The following is a 21274-nucleotide window of genomic DNA, read 5'->3' as shown; positions in this document are numbered from 1 at the left end:
GTCTGTCGTTGGTTTCGACGCTCTACAGAGTACAGAAGAGGTTCACAGCCTGCCCTTGACACGCAGCTCCACGATCGGAGTTTTCTCGATCGTTCCCTTGCCTGGAGACCCCGACTTGTGGTCTGGAGAGACCGTGCTCAGGATCAAGTCAAAGCAAGTGGCCTGATGTAACACACCAGAGCCACAATGGCAGCTTCCGCGATATCCATCAGTTCCCGCGCTGCGCTCCCGATGTCATAGGACTCCCCGGGATAGCTCGTTAAAATCTTGAAGGCCGAGGGCCGGCCTGAACCCCCCGAGAGCTTCCCTATCATTTACAATACAATGTTGTCGCTAAGTGTTCATATGAAATCTCCTCCCATGGATCATCCGGGTCGGCGTCCTCCACAGGTCCAAGACACGCACGATCAAACACCTTCTCGTGGACGTTCATGGCTCCGCTCACGACTCGAATCAGCTGGACCTGCTGCTGCTCTGGGCCTGGCTTGGACGACTTTTCCAGCGCCACGAAGTAAGCACAAGTCCCCTCATGGGAAAGACCGACCAGGTTGTCAGGCACGTCTCGGTCCGGCCTTGAGCCTGCGAATATTTGCACAGCATTGAGCAGCCGACGAGCATCCAGAGCGTTCCACTCGTTGCCATACACGATCTTGAAGTGCTCGTTCCAATGCAAGCCCCGGGCTTCTAGCCTCTTCGACACTTGGCTCACATAGAAACTCAGGATCCCCGATCGTGCTGGATATAACTGTGCTGAGACGGTCATTCTCGAGAGGCACAACCCCAGTGAGATGATGGTTTCCACCAGAACGGCAAGACAGTAGCCGTGAGGCGGCGGGATGCCCTCTTGGTCTTTCTCGAGCTCCTCCCGCGACGTACAGATACCACAGTGGCATGCCTTTCTGATCTGACCCAGATGCTCCACGTACGAGGCTGCAGCATCTTGGTAGGACATCTTCAATGGTCTTTCCATTCGCCCTTGGAAGCGCCTCAGCTCTGGCAACCAGTTAGTGATTGTTTCGACCAGTCCAGCGCCATATGATGCCGTATTGCTTCGATTTTGGGTGGAAACCAAGGCGTTGTGCTCTTCGTCGCCCTTACCAAGAGCCAAGCCCTCAAACATTCTCGCCGCACTTCCGATCATGAGCCCGAAGGCCTTGGATTCCTCGTGATCTAGGTAATGGAAGCTTTTACCGAAAACTCGGGGTAAGAGCGATTGCCATGCGACACGGCCTCCAAACGGTGTTGCGTGAACAGCAGAAGAGTATGTTTGATCAACCAGGGTCAACTTGGCCACGGTCACTTCATGCGGCGCAAAGGGCTTAAAGGAAAATTGTATTCCTGGCTCTTGGACGTACACAAGTGTCAGTTGAGCGTCCTGTTCAGGGTGAGTGATGTGAAGCTGTACTCCGTTAGCTTGGTAGACGGCGATGCGAAGCCCGCACAGCCATTCTGCCACTGCCCCAAACCAGGAGATGACGGCGCTTCCGGTCAAGGTGACGGCCCTTTCGTGCCCTGCTGTGACACGCATCAAAGCCTGGAGTGCGTCGGCAACCAGTTTTGGCGGCAGCAGGGACTCCACGCTCTGCACGTTGCGAATAGGGTAGGGATCAATTCGGAGGTACTCTTCTACTAGCAGCCCAAAGTCTGTCGTAGCAAACCCTCCATTGCACGCGTGAATCGCGGCCTTCCATTGCGAGAAGTGAGGAGTGACATCCTCCGGACTTGCGGCAGCAGAAGCCAATTCGGTCAGAACCTTTGCTCCATAGCTCTCGCGAAAACTCTCCCCAAGCGCGATCATCATGGCGAGATGCTCGTACGACCCTTCGTGGACAGCCTTGTCTCGGATGACACTCGTCAACCCCCACCCAAACGATAATCTGTTGTCCGGTGCGGTCGACTGATAGACCGGTAGGTTGCTCAGGGCATTGTTGATGTTTCTTTGGCCATGGACTGAAATGTTGAGGTCGCGAAACAGAACATAAGCCACGTAGCGGGTGTAGGGATCTACTCGTGCGCCCGTGAACTTCCGCAGAGTAGCAGAAGGTATCGTGATGGACTCGGGGAAATCTTCAGCGACAATGGGCATCTTGACAATCGTCTTTTCCTCGATTAGGGTCTTCGGTCATTACTTCTCCGGCGAAACACTGTAAAAACACTGTAAACAGGGACAGCAAATGTACAAAATGGGAGAAGAAGATGAAGACTCTTTGGCCAGCAGCCAAAGACAAAGTCATCTCGTATCTCACTCTCCTCGTTGAGCTCGACGCAAAGGGTAAGGGGGCTTGCCGTGGACTGACTCAGCGAAACTAGATGGTCTGCATCTGCGTCAACGGCGTATCGAATCCCTGCGATAAAGAGCAAGGACATGACTGGATGTCGTGGCTGATGAGCTGAGGGAGCGGCGCGGGGCAGACTTGTCTTCTGTATCTTTGGGAACTCATAAACAGCCACCAGCGGCAGCGGACGATACCTTCCTTCCTTATACCTTCAACATGAGCAGGACCAAAGCGACACATCAAGCTCAAACGTCTTGCCTATCTGGCAACAGCGAGAGCCGATATTCTCCATCCCGCGGCTTTGTGTAGGTAGGTATCTCGCGAGAAGCCCGAGGCGAATATCCGAGACGCTTAAAAGGTAAAAGGCGGCCACCTGGTCGCAGAGCGCCACGATCGGCCACACCAATGAAACGAACATGCTCGACAGGGATCCAGAGCCTAGTGAATTCCCTCAAAAGGACAATTTGATATATGAACCGGTTGTATACACAGGTAAAGCTCGGATGCAAAAATGCAAAAATGCAAAAACGCAAAAACAATCAACAGTCAGGATTCCCAGATGGTCACCCACTCTAGTACTAACTAACCGGTATCAAGCTTAAGTACCGCTGAGCGAACGGGAAGCGCTGCTTTCTTGATCCTATGGTCGATTGCGAAAGGAATTGTGTGGGACAAATATATCATCTTTAAAAACCATCAACTGCTCACTTGCATGGATTGATTTCTTTGATCATAGGGCTATCAGCAGACTATGAGATACATGGTTCAATTGTTCTAGCTACGGTGCTGAGAATCCGGTGGCCAGTAAGGCGACCTCAAGCACGAGGTTCAAGTTGACTTTTTCCAGTCTTCAAAGAGTGTCCGATCTTCTTGTTCCACAGGCTTCCACTCAACAACGAGGACTGCTCAACTCTTCACCATTTCCTTCCAGTTGAACGGAACAGTCAAACCGAGCGCAGTATAAGTTGCGCTCAGCCGCATCACCACCTGTCCGATCCCGCCGATCGATAGCCAACGCCAGCTGTCCTGCAACGATCATACCAGCCAACCTACAATTCGAACCCCTGCACTTCGAAGCGGTGAGACGACTCACGAGCACCATAAGTGTGGCTAGTCCCACAAGCACCCGTGCCAGGATCATACAATGCGGCGGCTATACGCAGAGTCAGACTTCAATTGCTCGACTGTTTTGTCGGTGTACAGGAACATCTCTCGCAAGCGCAAACTCCAGAAAGGGGGGTTCATCTCAAGCACTCACCATCGACTTCAAGATTGGGATCCGGGTCCCTGATGATCGTCTGCGCCTTGTCCGGCGTCAATGCATTCTCGCACTCGATCTGCTGCTGCCCGCCGTTCTGCGTGCTGCTACCGGTCCACATGTCGATATGTCCTTTCCCGGATTTCCAGTCGTCGATGCACTGCGCACACGTGTCTTCCAAGCGCACGTACTTCTTCAGGTAAGGCACGTAGATGACTTCGCACAGGTTGAACTCGCCCGGCGCGCTGGCCATGGAGAGCGGGCTGTCGTGGGTGCCCTTGCCGCCGGCGATGAAGTTGCGTCCGCCGCAATTGTATGCTGTCGCTGCCCCGGGAGGGTCGTTGTCCGGGAAGCCGTAGAAGGTATGTTCTACCGACGTGACTGATGAAGATGCGGGATTCATGACAATTCCAGCACTGCCTAATCTGGCCAGAGTGAAGGAGGGAAGAAGAGTGGAAATTTGCAGCTTCATCCTCGCCGGGCTTCTTCAACCAAACCGAGAGTACGTATTCCGATCAAGTGGTGGGATGTTGTCTTGTGTGAATGCTGTCCTTGACTGGTAGACCCTGTTGGATGGCTTCTAGATGAATTGAGAAGGCCAGGAGCACGCGACCTGATCCTCGCAATGCTGTTGGAATCATAGCCGCATATATAATTTCTTCTTGCTGCTCCTGATTTGCCTCATCTTGATGTAGTTACCTGCAGTCGTCACAGATTGGAGCAGACCAAAGCCAGCTGAATGCAACACCCAGAAGCTGAACGCTGCGGCTCTGCTGACCAGACTCTGCAGTCTCCGTCATGGTTTCACCGCTTCTCTGACCGGTTTCCTAGGTCAGCATATCCATGGTTATACCAAGTTCAGCTCCTAAGCATGTTCAGCTCCTCACATAACAGGATCGACAGAATAGATCTGCTTCACCTCCACGAATTGTATATGTATAGCTCCGGTCGAGTCTATGCTTTCATAGCCCGCAGAGCCAGACGAGTAAGCAAGGTCTTTGGAACCCACATCGTAGAGTAAGGCTGCAGGGAAGGGGTGAACACGTGACGAGGAAAAGGGGCCCTGACGGCGGCTAAATGAACAAGGCACAGCCATAACCCACTGGGTCGAGGCCTCTCTAAGGACTGGGTTCGTTGCAGCAAGTCCCCCAAGCATGTCTATATGGTTAGCAGGGAGAATGCAGGAGGCCGTTTAGGATAGCTGATGACTGTGTGACCGTGAAAACGGGCAGGTTAAAGCACGCACAAGAATGACTGGCGAAGCCTCCCTTCAAACCATTGAATGCTCAATCATCAATCACCGAGAACAACATCATTTGGTAGACTTGTTGCATTGAGAAAGCGAAGAGTGAAGGTTGTCTTCTCATTCCCGTCTAACATATCACCAGGTGACAAAATCATTGATGGCAGATATGCGTAGGTAGCCAAAACTTGACATTGACCATGTTGAAAGGTTCATAAACGTCATTTCTCATAATTCCTTTTTCCATGCCAGGGGGTATCATGTTGAAGTAAGATACTTTTTCTCCAATGCCATTCCGATCCTCACCCATTACTTTTCTGAATGGAGTATTTGTTGAAAGAGGAACTCCAAACACCTAACTTATTTTGTTGAAAATAGCAGCACCGCTCCTCAGTTTGACAGGACATGCCCGTTCGTCTGGAAGGGCACTTTCTGTTGATTCTCGCTCACGATACTCTTCTCGACTTCAGTGACAGGGGCATCACCTTTGAGAACATCTCGGGTGCCATTTGTCTGATGCTCAGCTGGTGTGTCCTCGAACGTCATGTCGAGATCTTGGACCTCGAGACCATCAAACACCCGGAAGATTTCATGCGTCTGGTGGAAATCATTGTTGACGATGTTGACCAGATAGCATTCGTCCATCATCTTTTCAATCAACTTTCGAGGTCCAGATCCGGCCGGATAGCATTTGGCCCAGTCCTGTCCAAGTCTGAAGGCTTCATCTTTCCAAGCCAAGAATGAGACCGTCTCGACGATGGTGGGCTGCACAATTTCTCGGTTCGGGAAGATGCCCCAAGTGACGGCATTTGGGCCTTCATCCTTGGTATTTGTGTGAAGTTCGCCTTTTCGGTTGACAGCATAGTAGGTTAGGTTCTCGTTTGCATTGAGTCTTTCCAAGACCGTGTTGAAGATGGATGGAAAGACGAGCAACTCGAGATATGCTTTTTGGTAAACCCAGCCACCAGGAGGACCCCATCCGTAGATCGGGTGGGACGATGGCGCACCATCAATTGCTGGCTGCGAGTTGATGGTCAGCAGGCCCCGTTGATTCAGGGCCACGAGGTCCGATTTGATGCTGTCAGCCTCTGCCGAGATACTGCCTTCACTCCATGGCAATCTGTCCAGATCCCCGTGGAGGAAGTGCACAAAGAGAGTTGTAATCTCACGAAGAGATTTTGGCTTTCCCCACAGCTTGATGTTGGCCTCATTTGTTCCTTTGAGCCCGATACCATAGGCGTCAAGCTCGCCGAAAGCAGGACTCCTGCTGTCTCCCCACCGGCCATTGGGAAATTCATCCCAATCGGCGGTCCTTGCAACGTAAGAAGTGTTGCGGTTGCGCCAGAAAATAGGCCGGACTGTTTCGTCTCTTCTGTTGAATCCAAGAGACTGTCGCCATGGCAAAGGTTTCTCCAAGCGCCTTCCAGAGGTTTCTGGGGTCAAAGCGAGTTCGTCCAGTATCATACGAGTGGCTTGTGCCAGGTTCATGGTATAGAAGTGCAGGTGGAGAATGCCAGCATCGAGGATGCGTCGACACATCTGCGCAATGAGGTCTTTGCCAATGTCTCGAACAGCAGCATCGTCGTTCTTCACGGGCTCCAGAGCCTCATACCATTCGGGAGGGACATGGCACTTGGTCCAACTTGCTCTCCTCATGAAGGCCGCGTAGGTCGAGATTGGCATGATCCCCGGGATAATCGGAACCTTGATTCCACGATCCCGACATTTCTGCACCCAATCCAAGAAGATGTCCACATCATAAAACATCTGCGTGACCACAAAGGTTGCTCCGGCATCGACTTTCTCCTTGAGATGCTCGATCAGTAAGTCAACATCCCGGTGATCGTCACAACCTTCTGGATAACCAGCGACGCCGATGTCAAAGTGATCACCATACCTGGCCTTGATATATCTGACCAGGTCTTTTGCATAACGAAACCCGGCGTCTTTGGCCTCCCATTTCTCTTGATCCCGAGGTGGATCACCACGAAGAGCCAAAATATTCGTGCACCCTGCCTTGTAGGCCAGCCGAAGAGCTTCATCCACTTGTGTCCGTTCCATGTCTGTGCAAGTCAAATGCATGCAAGTCTCCAAGCCATAATGACTCTGCGCCGCGTTGACCATTTCGCAGGTGAGTTGTGAATGTCTCCCTCCTGCGCCCCAAGTGATGTCGATGAATGCTGGCCCCAGGTCATGCATGCGGTCCATGCGATCGTAAAGGTTTTGAACGCCCTGGGCAGTCTTGGGCGGGAAGAACTCGAACGAGAAGGTCGGCTTCTTGTTCTCGTGCGCCAGGGCAAGTTTTTGTGAGATATGCATCTTGGATGCGTCGAAGACGAAGCGGGTACAGAGTAATAGTGGTTATTAGGTAGGTAGCGATCGATTCGGATATAGAAGAGAGCGGAGGAGGTAAGACGCGCGACTGTTCACCCCAGCCTCTGTTTGCCTATAGAAACACCCCTGCTGCGTCTCGGTGTAACTATTTGGTTTGGCTTGTGTTGGCCTCCTTCAAATCAACCAAAGTATCGCTTGCGAGCCCACCGATCGGCCTGCTCTCGCTGCATTGGGTAGGGAAGGTTGAGGCAGATCAGGTAGATTCTGGGCAACACTGTAAGCACAATTTAGAAAGAGAACATGGCGAGAACCGAACCTCTCCCAGGTATGTTGTTGATATCCGGTCCTTCTCTACCTCGCGGTACCTTCAGGGAAGATTTTTGGACGAGTCGGTCAAGGGAAACAAATATAGATGAGGACAGCAACTAGCACTTTAGGCGCATCTGGAAGCGATCAATTGCAAAATGCATGACGCACGGACAACACGCTTCTTTTCTCGCTTCAACTTTCACATTGGTGGGATTTTTCGATTTTGGGGTTGAAGTTGGAGGCCGATTTTGGCTGCGGCTTGGCAGGAACAATTGATTGATTGATTTTCCCTCTGCTACCAAAATGCTTCTGGAGGCTTCAATTCTCTGCCACTACAGCCGCGGATTCATTCTCTTCTAGACGACGCTCGCTGCGAGGTTGCGATTGTAGTAGGAAACAGTCAACCGTTATCCTCTTCCTCGGGCCAGAGCAGAGCAGAGCAGAGCAGAGCAGAGCAGAGCAGAGCAGTCCACTTCACGAACATGGCGCCCGTCGATTCACCCAAACAGACTCTTCTCCAGTCGCTCTTGAAGAGTTCTGTATTGTCCTTTGGCTCATACACGCTGAAGTCTGGACGGACCTCGCCCTACTTTGTCACCTCTTCTCTTCTGCACACCTCAAAACTCCTGGGCGCAGTGGCGCGCGCCTATGCCTCAGTCTTGACCGCTCCTCCCTTCTCGCTGCCTCTAGGGACAGAGGAAGCTGGCTCAGAAGCCGATGGCTCCCTTTCTCCTCACTTCGACATCCTCTTTGGGCCGGCATACAAGGGCATTCCCCTGAGCGCAATTGTGGTTAGAGAATTGGAGTTCAGCGGGAAAAACTTCGAAAATGTATCCTATGCATTCAATCGGAAAGAAGCCAAGGACCATGGAGAGGGTGGCATCATAGTGGGTGCACCGCTCAAAGGCAAGCGTGTTGTAGTCATCGACGATGTCATGACTGCCGGGACTGCTCTGCGAGAGGCAATTGCGATTATCAAGGCGCAAGGCGGGATTGTGGTTGGTGTGGTACTCCTGCTGACCCGACAAGAGAGAGTGAGCGACACTGAACCCAGAAGTGCAATGAAGGTCGCGGAAGACGACCTTGGCATCCCAGTCAGGGCCGTACTGAAGTTCGATGACTTGGTCAAAGCCATCGAGGACGGTCAAGTCGAGGGAGCTGGCCCGGAACAGTTGGAGCAGATGAAGGTGTACCGTGACAAGTACGGATCCAAAGATTGAGCCCAATATCTGCCTCAACTTCTGGATTGAAGTTTGCAGTCTAGGACAATATCACGGCACACGCCCGCCGCTCGGGCACCCCTGAACTGTCGTCAGTATCCAATCCCCTGGACCAGGATTGAGCTGTCCGACTTTCGTACGGTGTGAGAATACGACACCGGTGAAATGTATTCCACCAATACTCTACACGATCGACACTTTGCAATATTGCGAAAGTCTCCTTTCTGCAGTTACCTGTACTGTTAAAAGCGGCAGTCCATGATCTTTTTACTACGGCTCTGCAACGATCCTCACCACACGAGCACTGTTGTTTTTCCTCTTATTGACCTACATCCATACCCTCCTCTGCTTGCGCTGCAGAAGGATGTGTCTGACCCACTGGAGGCCATCAACCAACCATGTGAAGTCAGCCTTGCCTGATGGCATGATACAGGGCATCTGTGAAGACGCCAAATTCCTCGACTTCAGGCAATAAAAGCATGAGTCTGAGCAGAACAGTCTACAAGCTGATACATTGAATCCAGAAGCCGCGTGGTTTACTGTTGTCCATCTCGAGCTTACGAGAGCCCAGTGTCGTCAACCTGAAAAAGACTAATTCCCGGGGTCCCTGACGGATTTCAAAATGCAACAGGTGGATAAAGATCTCCTTTGAACAGTCTATGGCGAACTTCATCGTGAACAAGCAATGTTCAGCATTGGTTACTTCCAACCGCGCTGGTCCCTGCGACTTTGTTCAGCTGACGCCGAGTATTCAGCCAGTCCAACCTCCTTGCAATGTCTGACAGCGTCTCTTCAAAAAGTGCGATTCTTTTGCATGTACAGAAATGGTGGTATCATGATGCCAATCTTGACCTCCCAGAGCCCTTGTGGGCAGGCCATAGGGTAGAACAAGGGCTTTCTAGAACGTGTTTGCCTCAAATCACGGCGAGGAGCATATAACAAGCCGCATGTTATCAAAAGGTCAGATTCATCTTATGTTTCTAAATTCCCTCGAGCCGATGCTTCTTGACTTGCCGCCTGTAACACCATCCGCAGATCGTCACCGGAAGCAAACACATAACATCATCATGAATTCGGCACGGCATAGTAGTTGCTTGGTGGAACGACATAAATATATAAACCCGAGAAGGGTCAAAACAGTAAACGTGACATCGTTATAGCCATCGCCGCTGACATGACAAAATCCACGAAAAGTCATTTCGCATCCGCGTGGATGGCTCGTTCCCGAGACCGATGGGGGGTCCAGCATTCCCTTTTCTTTCACCGTTTCTTTTTGGTCGCCATTCTTGAAGACGATGCCATGTTCCGAGGAGACATCAAGTTCGTGACAATGAATAGCGTAACACAATATGAACGTAGCACATTAGACATAAGAAGCAGTCAACTAGACACATGACAAAATGGCACCAGTAGGAGATTGAAGACCGGTGTAATGACAAGTGACAAGCGTGCTTCGGGAGGTGGAAGCAGACGTCGTCGTCGGTGGTGATCGGGTAATAGTGACAATTGACGGCGCGAGGACCAAAGGTCATATTGATCATGGATTTCCAAGACGGCCTGGGTCTGACTGTAGCACCACACGCTCGTTCCTAGTCGGCCGAGAGGGACTGCCCGTGGATATGCTTTCGGGGTTTGCCTTGCCGCTATATGCACGACCTTCGTCGGCGTCCCATGCTCGAAGTATGCCAGGCGATTGCCTTCCGAGACCAGGCGTGTTGAAGAGATCGTCACATAGACTTTCGAAGTCCTCAATCTCTAATGAGAGATCGAGCTCCGACTCGGCGAATAGACGATCGGCCTCCTCCTGCCATGAAGATTTCCGGTCTGCTGTATCATGAGAATGTGCAGATGGTTTGTGGTTCGCAGGAGTACTAGTATGTTGGACCGAAGTGGGAGGTGTTTGGACGGGAGATGGTCTGGAAGATGGAGACAGAGAAAAAGAAGGAGTGTGTGCAGATGTGTCAGGCCCGGACTCAGACTCCGATTCCGAGGAGTTGTAGAATGTCGGCGAAGAGGTCGAGATGTTTTTGGGAGACGGAGACGGGGTCAATCTTTCATCGTCGACTATCGTGAGATTGGCCGCCATTGAGCCCAAAGTCGTGGAGTCGGCTCGTTTCAAGCCGATATCATGATGATGCTCGTCGTTCTCAGCATCGGCTTCAGGCTGTTTCAGCCCCGGTCCGGCTCGGGCTGGACTCGCTTGGATGGCAGGCAGACTCGGCACTAAGAGGTTGGACGTCCGTCGACCTGGCGCCGAACTTGTCCGCCAGTTCGAAGACTTGAGCGATGAAGGATTGACGGATGTCTGTGGCGATGATGACGACGATTGCCATGATTTGGAACGAGAGTTTTTGGACCGTCGGCTGGAAGATCCGAGCCCGCTTTCGACCGAGGCCGGAGAAGTCAGCGAACGAGTCTGCTTTTTCGACCGAGGCTTTCGGACTGCAGGTTCACTCAGAGACGGAGGCGGGGGAGTCTGGGCCTCGATGGCTTGAAGATAGGTCAGTCGCATGTCGTCCACGATTTTGCGGATGTCGTCTCTGCTTGTGACGGGTTCCTCTGCCATACTCGTACGCGTCGTGGTGAATGAGGACGAAGTACCACTGGACGAAAGAAGGGAGTGTCTTTGATTGGAAGATTGTTCGGAATGGTCATCACGGTACGCCAGCTCGAGGTGGGGCACCGGTGTGATGTTTCTGATTTCTAGGCCTCGCCGAGCAGGTTCAACTGGAGGCGGGAGAGAATGCGTCGAAGATAAATGACCGGGGTGACGGGTTGAAGCGATTCTGGGATCAATGTCGGGCAATGGCTTGTTCAGATACTCTTGGTTGAGCTGGTTGATGTTTTGATCTACCCCTGCTTGTCCGTAGATAGAAACGAGGCGGCTATATTCGGCCTTCCATAGAGCCTGGATCGTAGGGGATTTCTCTTCGTGTGGCTCGAGAAGAGAACTTATGGAAGCCGCGTGCCGAGGATATAATTGCTGAGCTGGCGTCGTGATCCCGAGCCCGGTTGTGGAAGATCTTGAACCGGAGTAGTACACGTGGTCGCCGGAGTCTCCGAAGTAATGTCCTTCCGCAGAAGCCCCGAAAACGGCATCATCGCTCATAGAAGAAGGAGGCGCCCACAGGGGGCTTGAGAAGGTTGGTTGTGTTCGCGAAGCATTTGGGCTATTGGACCACACCCTTGAATCCGAAGGTTGATGAGCCGGTTTTGATTGAGTTGTAGCTTGAGATGTCCTCCGATCTTTGCCCCCCAGAATATAGTCGCCCTGGCGGATATCATCCAAAGTGCGATCATAGTCCTGTTGGGTCACAAGCAGTTCCCCCGAACTCAGGCGGCGACTGGTTTGAAGCTTGACAGGGCCATTGCCACGTTGTGGTCTATCACCGAGCTGAGGCGGCCTGCCTGGCACTGTAGATTCATAAGAAAGAGAGTGAAGATCAGGCGCCTCAACAGGTTGGACCTGGATGGTAGAAGGCTTCCCCAGCGGATGTTTGACGAACACAGGCAGCCGGCCTTGGGACGGGGCTGTAGTATATGGCACACTGTGCAAATCCAGCTCGGCGACGTCGTTCGCCTGCTGAGCATGAGCCCTTCGAGGCGAAAGGAGCTTGCGTAGTCGAGATTCCATCTTGGGACCTCAGCTGCACATGTACAAAGAGTTCCTTGCGCATTGACTCCAACAATCCAGCGCGTGCACGGGCGGGATTCCCGTGGCAAGCGGGAACGTCAACGGGAGTCTGACGTGCTTATAAGGAGCGTGCTATGGTGGTACTGAAAGCTGGCATAGGTGAGCTCAGATGTGGTTGGTATAACGAGTGTGGTATGTCAAGTTCACAATCTTCTGGTCGAGAATATGAGAAACAGGCCACAGACGCGAAGAGAGTGAAGGGGTCGGTTTCGCAGAGAAGAAGAAGCTGCACGAACGGTAGCAAATCTCTTGTGATATGACTGAGGGCAAGGATGATGCTGGAAGTTGCGCAAAAAGAGGCGTTTTTCGTTGAACAAAAGCCAGGGAATAGACTGTGAGATGGAGCAGGGATCTGGGGCCCAATAAAGTATAATGAAAAGGGCCAAAGATGCATGAAAGCCGGTGGTTGGTTCTGGAGGTCGACCCACGATAGCCCTGGGGCAAGCGGAAGTGTCATTACTTCACCTCCGCAGTCAATGGGCTGACTTCTTGACTGGAGGAGAGCTTCAGAGGTTCCATGAAGCTGCCGGTAAACACACGGCTCGCAGATGGGACGACTGTGGCACCCTGGACGACCAGATGTCTCTACTACTCCCCTCGTCCACAACAAACAACAACAGCTTGCAGGGATAGCGAGCCTCGAGCGCGTTTGAACTTCTCTGAGCCGAAGGCTGAATGAAGTATATGATCAGCCTGCTGCTTCCCCACGTTGTGTGTGAATGACAGGCATATATGGAGTTTGCAATATGGATGTTATCACTGTCAGGCCAAAGCACAACAGCTGGTCTGCGACACACAAGAAACAGCAATGAAAAATTCCCGGCAGCAGGAACACTGCCTGAGACAAAGCACGTTGTCCGGTGTCCACAAGCCCATGTGGGTTTGGTCGCTCTTTCTGAAGATCCGGTTCCAGGATCCAGGAAACTGACGTGATGCTCAGTAGTGTCATGGCCTGTCCACATCAGCCGAGACAGGAACCGTCTAATTTTAGGCGAATAGAGAAAGCGAATGGAGGCGTTGCTAACGGGACAATCGCTGAAGCCATGGTCTGAAGAGTGCCTGGTTTTCCTTCTCGAGGAGCGGCTGACGAAGCATCTCCAGCCCAAGATCCCGGAAGTACAGGGATCACGCTCAACTGCCGAAACGCCCCAGGCCCATCAGGGCGGGCTGAAGGATCCGTTCTCATTTGTGTACATGCAGCTGAACCACAGTCTTGTCTCACTGTTTGTCAGAGAGTTTTTGGAGCCTTGTACAGCCGTAATGCCATAACCAGAGCAGCAAGGCTAAAGGTTTTGGCTGCATGTATTTCTGTTATTTGTTGTGTGTACGAGTCTCACATACCTTCTGGTTGACCAGATCTCTCAGCATCGACGAACTGTCGCCGAGTATTCCAAAATAGCATTCTGCACGCAGCCTTGATAGAAGCTTGAAGAGATGGTAATCGTCAAATCCAACAGGTCAACAGACTGGCGGTCAGGCTTCATTGTGCAACGGGTTGCGGGCCTTGTCGCTTCCCTACATCTCGACGTTGGACTACATCTGGTCTTGTTCATAACCAACCCGTGTCAGGGCCCAGCCACCGATTGTGGTCTCAGGAGCGCCCAGGGGATCCCAGAACATCAGTAGCCTAAAGATAACGAGATCAGCACAACTTTGATATACAGGGTGCGTTTTGTTTGCTGTGCAAGTGAGACGGCATCAATTCTCGCTCATCAGTAATGAAATGAGTCCAAGCCACATGTCGTAGCTGAAGCCACTGTTCGGCACGGCCCATTGTGTCACGTTGCAATTGACACGGGAGCCGCTGTTGTTTCTGCAGACACCTTGTGTATCTCGTACCTTCGAACACCATGCTTTATCAAAACGAGACCGACTTCCATCCCCGGTTAACTCGAAAGGAGTCGGCTCTGTCATCGTCGAGCGTGACAGTATTCCAAAAGGTTGGATCCTCAACTTACCAGTAGTGACGACTTTTGAGGGCCTCGAGATGTGCGTACCCGTGTGAGATTATCATCGACCTCCCAGCTCGCGGTGTTCTCTAGGAGCAGTATAGTTTTGTCGTCAGCGGAAGATTTTCACTCGCAAACTTCTTCTTAGGATACGAAGTATTTTCAGTTGATACACAGAGTGGTCGCGTCTCTCTACACAACAGGGATCTTACTGCGGCCACTGTCCCTACACCTTTCCACCAACCCAAGTGCCCGACTACTTTGCGACTGACCCTGGCTGCTGCTCTTTAAAGGATGTTTAGGGCAGGATCGGATCTGCATGTGCTTGGCTGCATGCTAGACATCCGCGGGTGTCAGAAAATCGAGCATCTGAAAACGGATCAGTCAGTTCACACCAAAAGAACATGTCTGATGTTTTCATCCGCTACGTGGATAAGCGGAATGATGGTGGCGGCCAGGGGATAGATCTCCTGTCATTGCAACGCCCGATTCTACTGGAGCATGTACAACCACAGTCTCGTGAAGCCCAGGCCAAACGCTCAACGTTCGGTTAAGAATGGGCGTAGCCGACTCTTCTCAGCACCTACATCAGCAGATCAACTGGTGTCAAAGTGCCACATTTTCCCATAGGAGAGTGACTTGCAGGCTGTACCTATATGGTATCTCCTATCTTGAAACTTGCCCAGGCACCAGATCTGTCTTATGAGGTTCGGTTGGAGGGTGGCAGGGCGCAGCGCGCAGGAATCGAGCTGACGATGGGGGAAGACCAAGCAGGTGACCTGGTCACAATCTCGGATCTGTGGGATGGATCTGAAGAGTGGCATCAACTGCGATATGGCAACAGCATACAGGTATCTTGTAAGTACCATAGGTAGTAAGTATGGGTTGAGTGGTGAGAGGGTGAGAGGGTGAGCAATTGGTTCGGTTGAGCAAAGAGAGGATGTAACTCTGGACGGCGCAGAGAATGTTACCACGCCTGTGACTTGGGCGATGGAGGGATGGACGCCTGGATGGCGTACTAGCAGGAGGCAACTCTACAGTGACACTCACCACCGGCAACACACCATCATGTTACATACCTACCTTGGTATTACTACCTACCCACCTAAGGTAGTAGGTCTGTAGGTACCTAATAAAGGTACCTTACTTGCTACTCCAGCAAATGCGTGGCAATGATAGTAACGGTGCAGTGGTGATACCTAGTAGTAGTTGTACCTGCGGTCCTCAGTCGTCGTCTTCCCCTCCCCGCCTGCGCCTGCGCCCTGTCTTCCGACAGATGATTGACTGACTGACTGACTGACTGCCCATCAAACACCCTCGAACCCTCACATCTTGCTGCAATCACCCTTCCACTCCATCAATCATCTTTGTTGTTTATCGGCTGTCACCATAGTCCACCATTTGTACCCATCCATCCATCCATCCATCCATCCATCCATCCATCCATCAGTCATCCACTACTACGTACTGCCATCCTCAAACCGAACCCCTACCGCTATCCCCCTCGGCGAATCCAGAACAATTCCCCCCGGACCACTCTCGTTGTTGCCTGCCATCTCCAAGTTGCACTCACTTCAAAGATCCAATGTCCCACGGCCTCAGATGCCCACAGCAGGATTTCTGTGGTTGAGGAATTCTCCATGAGGAATGCTATGCTGCTACTACAACCTCTTCAACATCTGTTACTCCTCCTTCCGCTACTCACCACTCTGGCTGACTGAGTGACTGACTGCCATGTCACCACGATCCTTTCATTCCATTTTCTGCCCATGACATTTCATGTTCCTCATGGGCACTGGCACAAACAAAACATTCCTCTAGCCCATGATGCTACTGAGACATGCCCTCCTTGTCCTCCTCGACTGAATCATCTACACGAACCTCGAGCCGGGCGACCCTATTAACACCGAGAGCAAGCATCGGCCAACAGCCATGACCCTGCTCGACTTCTTTCGCAGCATCCTGCGCCATTTGGCCGCAATGCTCATCTTCCCTTCCACTCTCAAGCACTTGGGCGTCTCGCCTAAGACCTCCAATGCCGAGGTCACGGTGGTGAAGACGACGGATGACATGGCTTCGTTGGACACTCTCAAGGAGGAGGTCATGCGACTGTTCAGATATCCTTGCACCATGCGTCGAATGCTATCCATGTCTTCAGCCCTCCGTATTCAATACAAAGCGAAACTTCAAGAAAGCGAGGCGTGTATGTTGCCTTCCTATTGTCACACCATGCCTACTGGTCAAGAGAAAGGAACATACATCTCGCTGGATGTTGGTGGTTCTACATTCAGAGTCGCGTTGGTAGAACTTCTCGGGAGAGATACACGACCACATCCCATGGTCATCAAACGGATGACTTCCTCCAAAATTGATGAAAGGATACGCAAGTTGCCTTCAGCACAGTTTTTCGATTGGATGGCTGGTAGGATACAGGATATGCTGGAGCAGGAGGAGACGCCATTGATATCCAACGAACCTCTCCCACTGGGGCTGGCGTGGAGCTTTCCCATTGAGCAGACGAGCCGTCGTGGAGGTAGAATGCAAGGGATGGGAAAAGGGTTCTCATGTCATCAAGACACTATCGGCATGGACTTGGGTACTTTGGTCGAAAAAGCCTGTGCCGGGAGACAATTGAACATTCGGGTCGAAGCCATTGTGAACGATTCTTCTGCCACCCTTCTTTCTCAGGCTTACCTCGATCCCGCCACTTCGATGGGCTTGATCCTCGGGACCGGAACGAACGTCGCTGCATATCTACCAACTTCCTGCATGGGAAAGTCCAAATTTGGAACGCGAGACCCTGCATGGTTTGAAGGCGCGGAGAAAGTCATCACCAACACCGAATTATCCATGTTTGGGAAATCGATACTACCTGAGACGCGATGGGACGAGTTACTGAACTTGCAACATCAACTACCGGACTTCCAACCACTTGAATATATGACCACTGGACGTTATCTCGGCGAGTTGCTAAGACTGATCATTGTCGAGGCAGTGGAGATGGGAGAGTTGTTTCACGGTGTCATGCCTGAACCTCTATTGGAACGCTACTCGCTTGACACCGAAATATTAGCCAGACTCGAAGAGGACAAGTCTAGGAATATGACAGACTCTGTGTCTGTGTCTGTGATTCAACAAGCCTTTGCACTTAAAGTGCCACCTACGCTCCGGGAGATCTCGTTCCTCCGAACTGCAGCCGAATCCATCTCTTACCGCGCCTCAGCGTACATTGCCGTGGCTGTTCATGCACTCTGGGCGCTTCAACGCGATGCCGATATCAACCCAGCGGCGTCAAGGGGCAAATCAAAAACGTCTATTGCATGCAACGGAAGCGTCATTCTCAAATATCCCGGCTTCAAAGATAGGTGTGAAGGATTCCTCCAGCGTATGAGCAAGACTGGCTCTCTGACCCGAGTCTTTGCTTCACCAAAGATTGTCCTACAGGCAACTGATGAGGCAGCCATCCTCGGTGCTGCTGTTGCTGTGGCCCTAGCAGATGTTCCTTGAGCCAAAAGTTATGAAAATGGAGAATCGCCATATTTCACATTCGGAAGGGCTTAGAGCAGCCTTTACTGGTTGGACGCAGCCAAATCTGGTACCACCGTTCAGAGGCAGGATGCCTGTTGTTGATGAAACATGGCCCTACTCCGCATCACGAAAGCTTCTTCAAGCGGTAGTGCTTACCATTTCGTCATACATGCGTATGCAAGACAGTCGATCCTAATCGACCCTGCTCAACCCTGCGGCGAACAGCTTGCCGCACATCTTTCGCCATGGGCAAGATTGCCAGAGATGATACTCAGCCATTGTCTCGATATATGCCGGGATCAGGTCAATGGGTATATCTGTTGGGAGATTCATACTCCTTTCAGGCAACACTTCACCGTCCATTCCCTTCACTGAAGGTGTCCCGATATACAAGTCAGATACAGGCCTAGTCGTGAGCATAGTACTCACCACACTAGCGCTCTATTGACAGACAAACAAAGGTTGAGAACAATCTTTCTCTTCTTCGAGGGCCGCGACCTCTTTGTGACCGGCGACCACAATCCAATGATCCAACGTGACTTTCAAGACCATACCAACAAATAGTCATAACCTGAATCCGGAATTCCCTGTCCTTGGGACGGGAAGCAACTTAACTCAATCAGCAACATTGTGTGCTACACAACGTACTCCAATGATTGGAACTATCTCTTGCACATGGTCTCACAGTCACCACTACAAACCAGCCTCGAACTCGAACTGGGGCGGAGTTTGAGACCTAGCTGACTGGGGAGAAGCTTATCGAAGGGACAAGTAGATACCATGGTTACCCAAGGAATAAACATCTGTGCTGGGTGATCCGTCACACGCCCTTTCTCTACCTCCTGCATAACCTGTGTACCTATTCCTTCCTATACTACCGCCTGGTTCATGATCTAGCCATGATGCAAGTCCCCATATGCACATACAGGTCGTCTCTCGCTCTTCCCTCTCTATTTCTTCAAAGGTTGGCACATTTTGAGGCGAATCAAATCCGGATTTACAAAACATTGGTCCAACCGAAACCAATACAGTCTAGACTTTACGTAGCTTCCTAGGATATCTGGGTAGATCCTAAGGGGAACAGGCGTGAAACAAACAAAGAAACCGACAGTCGGATATTGATGCATTCGATATGTCTCATGACTCGTGTCTTCGTCATCCCTGCCTAGCTCCCAAAAGTCGAATCGTTCGTTGTTCGATGTCTAGTATGTATAATCGATCATGTCTCCAGAATGATTTCTAGTTCCCTTCTATCAGGTCGTCCCGTAGAGTCGCACCGATGCAGGTACCGAACCAGAAATTGGAGCAACTCGTCTGTGGTCGTGACATGTTGTCTCTGTGCTAGGCGAGCGGCGAGACTCGCGAACCAATCTCGGTCGGGATCTCGGTCTCGGCCACGGTCGTGTTGGGTCTCTATTTCTTCTGGTAGTGTGGCTTGCTGTAGACCCAAGCATGTCATCCACAGGACCAGTTCCTCATACTGTTCGGCTTCTGCCATTGTTGGATGGTGATTGGCGATCCGCATCAGTTGGGATCGAAGCCGTGAGACAGTTGACCATGCATGCATTGTTGGATCTCGCAAAGGTTCTGGATTCGCCGTGGCAATACGATTCGTCTTCTGAAAGATGTCGGAGACCACAAGCAGAATAGCTTGTTTGATACCCTCTGAAAGAAGCCGTTGTAGGATCTCATGCTCTGTCGTGGCGCGCGTGTCTGCTGACCAAGACAGGAGACGATGAACTAGGATATAGGCTTGTCGTGTCGCCCATGTTTGCATCGCTGGTTGAGTATAGTTGTGTAGATGTAAGTGCTGCTGGACGTGGAACCATTGAACTGTATCGACGATGAGTCGGGAGAGTGTCGGATGAACCATGCTCGCGTAATGAAGCAAGGCTGAGCCCCCTGGGATGCATCCGCCTCGTTGCAAATCCGAGAGGATTTCATCCGTCATCTGCTCGCGCGGGAGGGTGCCTGGATCTGATTCCCATATCAGAGGCAGCAGAGGAGATTCTCCGAGACCGCCGGCCACAGCCAGGTCTGCTAGCCAGCACAGCGGGCGCATGGGTGGACGGAGCATGGACAGACCGCCCATCGATTCTACCAGATGCTGGACCATGACGAGATGGGCCCGTGCTCCTTCGAAGTTATGCACGTATCTCTCGAACGTTGCAAGTGCTTCAAGGTCGAAGACGAGATGTTCGTCCACTTGGGGGTTGCTCGCCAAGTGATATCGTAGAGATTGGAGAGCCTTGCCCATACAGTATTCCGGGATGCCGTGTTCATCAAGTTGGAGTCGTATGACATATTTCTGGAAAGCCATGCTTGCTGCAAGTAGCGAATACATGTGCATGCGGTCCGCCATGCAGCCTTGGATAATGTAGTCCATCGTGGCCTGTGTAGACCCGGACACTCCGAGTGTTTCGTCCAGGACGTCCACATGGTCAAACACAAAAGGAAGCCAGACCTGCGTAGCATACCGGAAAGCAGTCCGGGACCACCTGGCGTCAGCCGGCGTTTCCAAGTACGCGACCGAAATCGATTCTGGCCGGTCGCCTGTCGTCTGGGCTGTTGGCATTATCGGGGATGGGGAGGCCGATGTTTCGACGGAACTGCTGTCTGAGACAACGATGCTGTGTCTGGGTCGGCCCCAGCCCACGAGGCTTTGGACATGACTAGCTTCGGTCTGCGCGGTGTATAGCCTCTGCTGACGTCTCAAGGAGGCACGCCAATTTCTGGCATGGCTGGTGATGGTTCGTAGCTCGTCTCGCTGGTCTCGACTGGGGTGTAGTCTCTCCGAGTCGGCAGTGCGGTTGATCCAGAGAAAGTCTGGGTTGCTGCTGTCAGCTCTTCTTCCTCTTCCACTTCCACGCCGGGATGACATTGTATGGTGATTATCGCGGTTCGTTTTTTACCGAGGAAACACCATGCTACTCACTCACCTATATATCAACAGACATGAGGACATACATATTCACTCTCCTCTCGCTTTCGAGACACCACCGAACGAACACCGCAAGCCAGGGCTGTGACCATTGTAGATGGAAGGCCAAGGACCGGCCCATGATGGGCTATGTGGACTTCCGATCGGATTCGTGAGAGAGAGAGAATTGTCCTCGACCGTTAGTGCCAGCTACTGCTTACTCAGGGGTAAGGCTCGAAGCTTCATCGTAGGAGATGCTGCAGCGCATGAGGCTAATCTGGTCGATTGGGATGATTTGAGACCGCGACGACATTGATCCAAGTAGTCTGCCCTAGGAGATATTGAGCCAAGTGAAAGGCGTCTTCTTTCATCTTCTTGATACCTAATCATTCAGCCGAAGAGCTCCAACAGTGACTCTCTGTCGGTCTTGCTCGCATATCTGCGGCGTAAGCTCGCTTTATGACGTATCGACGGGAAGCGTCACGATTGCCGATTTGATATCTTCCGTGTTTGGCAACGCGATCGCTCCTTAGGTCCTGAAAA

The 21274-nt window shown here is 51.8% G+C and overlaps 7 protein-coding genes across 7 annotated transcripts; 2 read left to right on the top strand and 5 right to left on the bottom strand.

Annotated features, from left to right (window-relative positions):
- Positions 1-310: 310 nt before the first annotated feature.
- On the bottom strand, positions 311-2086 carry A1O1_03745 (uncharacterized protein; the record flags this gene model as incomplete). The annotated part of the gene is made up of 1 exon (XM_007724645.1): positions 311-2086. The coding sequence occupies one exon, from the start codon at positions 2084-2086 to the stop codon at positions 311-313; it is 1776 nt and encodes a 591-aa protein (XP_007722835.1).
- Positions 2087-3325: 1239 nt separating this feature from the next.
- On the bottom strand, positions 3326-4006 carry A1O1_03743 (uncharacterized protein; the record flags this gene model as incomplete). The annotated part of the gene is made up of 2 exons (XM_007724644.1): positions 3326-3429; positions 3535-4006. 2 exons carry the CDS (start codon positions 4004-4006, stop codon positions 3326-3328), a joined length of 576 nt encoding a protein of 191 aa, XP_007722834.1.
- A 1161-nt stretch (positions 4007-5167) lies between these two features.
- Positions 5168-7096, bottom strand: A1O1_03742 (methylenetetrahydrofolate reductase (NADPH); the record flags this gene model as incomplete). Its single annotated transcript, XM_007724643.1, has 1 exon — positions 5168-7096. The coding sequence occupies one exon, from the start codon at positions 7094-7096 to the stop codon at positions 5168-5170; it is 1929 nt and encodes a 642-aa protein (XP_007722833.1).
- An 806-nt stretch (positions 7097-7902) lies between these two features.
- A1O1_03741 (orotate phosphoribosyltransferase) lies at positions 7903-8640 on the top strand (the record flags this gene model as incomplete). Its single annotated transcript, XM_007724642.1, has 1 exon — positions 7903-8640. One exon carries the CDS (start codon positions 7903-7905, stop codon positions 8638-8640), a length of 738 nt encoding a protein of 245 aa, XP_007722832.1.
- A 1537-nt stretch (positions 8641-10177) lies between these two features.
- Positions 10178-12274, bottom strand: A1O1_03740 (uncharacterized protein; the record flags this gene model as incomplete). Its single annotated transcript, XM_007724641.1, has 1 exon — positions 10178-12274. The coding sequence occupies one exon, from the start codon at positions 12272-12274 to the stop codon at positions 10178-10180; it is 2097 nt and encodes a 698-aa protein (XP_007722831.1).
- A 3941-nt stretch (positions 12275-16215) lies between these two features.
- On the top strand, positions 16216-17790 carry A1O1_03739 (uncharacterized protein; the record flags this gene model as incomplete). Its single annotated transcript, XM_007724640.1, has 1 exon — positions 16216-17790. The coding sequence occupies one exon, from the start codon at positions 16216-16218 to the stop codon at positions 17788-17790; it is 1575 nt and encodes a 524-aa protein (XP_007722830.1).
- Positions 17791-19030: 1240 nt separating this feature from the next.
- On the bottom strand, positions 19031-20692 carry A1O1_03738 (uncharacterized protein; the record flags this gene model as incomplete). Its single annotated transcript, XM_007724639.1, has 1 exon — positions 19031-20692. One exon carries the CDS (start codon positions 20690-20692, stop codon positions 19031-19033), a length of 1662 nt encoding a protein of 553 aa, XP_007722829.1.
- Between the last annotated feature and the right edge of the window lie 582 nt (positions 20693-21274).

The sequence above is a fragment of the Capronia coronata genome (genome assembly GCF_000585585.1).
Source record: "Capronia coronata CBS 617.96 chromosome Unknown acBCG-supercont1.3, whole genome shotgun sequence".
Taxonomy (NCBI): domain Eukaryota; kingdom Fungi; phylum Ascomycota; class Eurotiomycetes; order Chaetothyriales; family Herpotrichiellaceae; genus Capronia; species Capronia coronata.
Note: the sequence above shows the minus strand (reverse complement) of the source record. Positions and strands in the feature narration are given on the sequence as shown.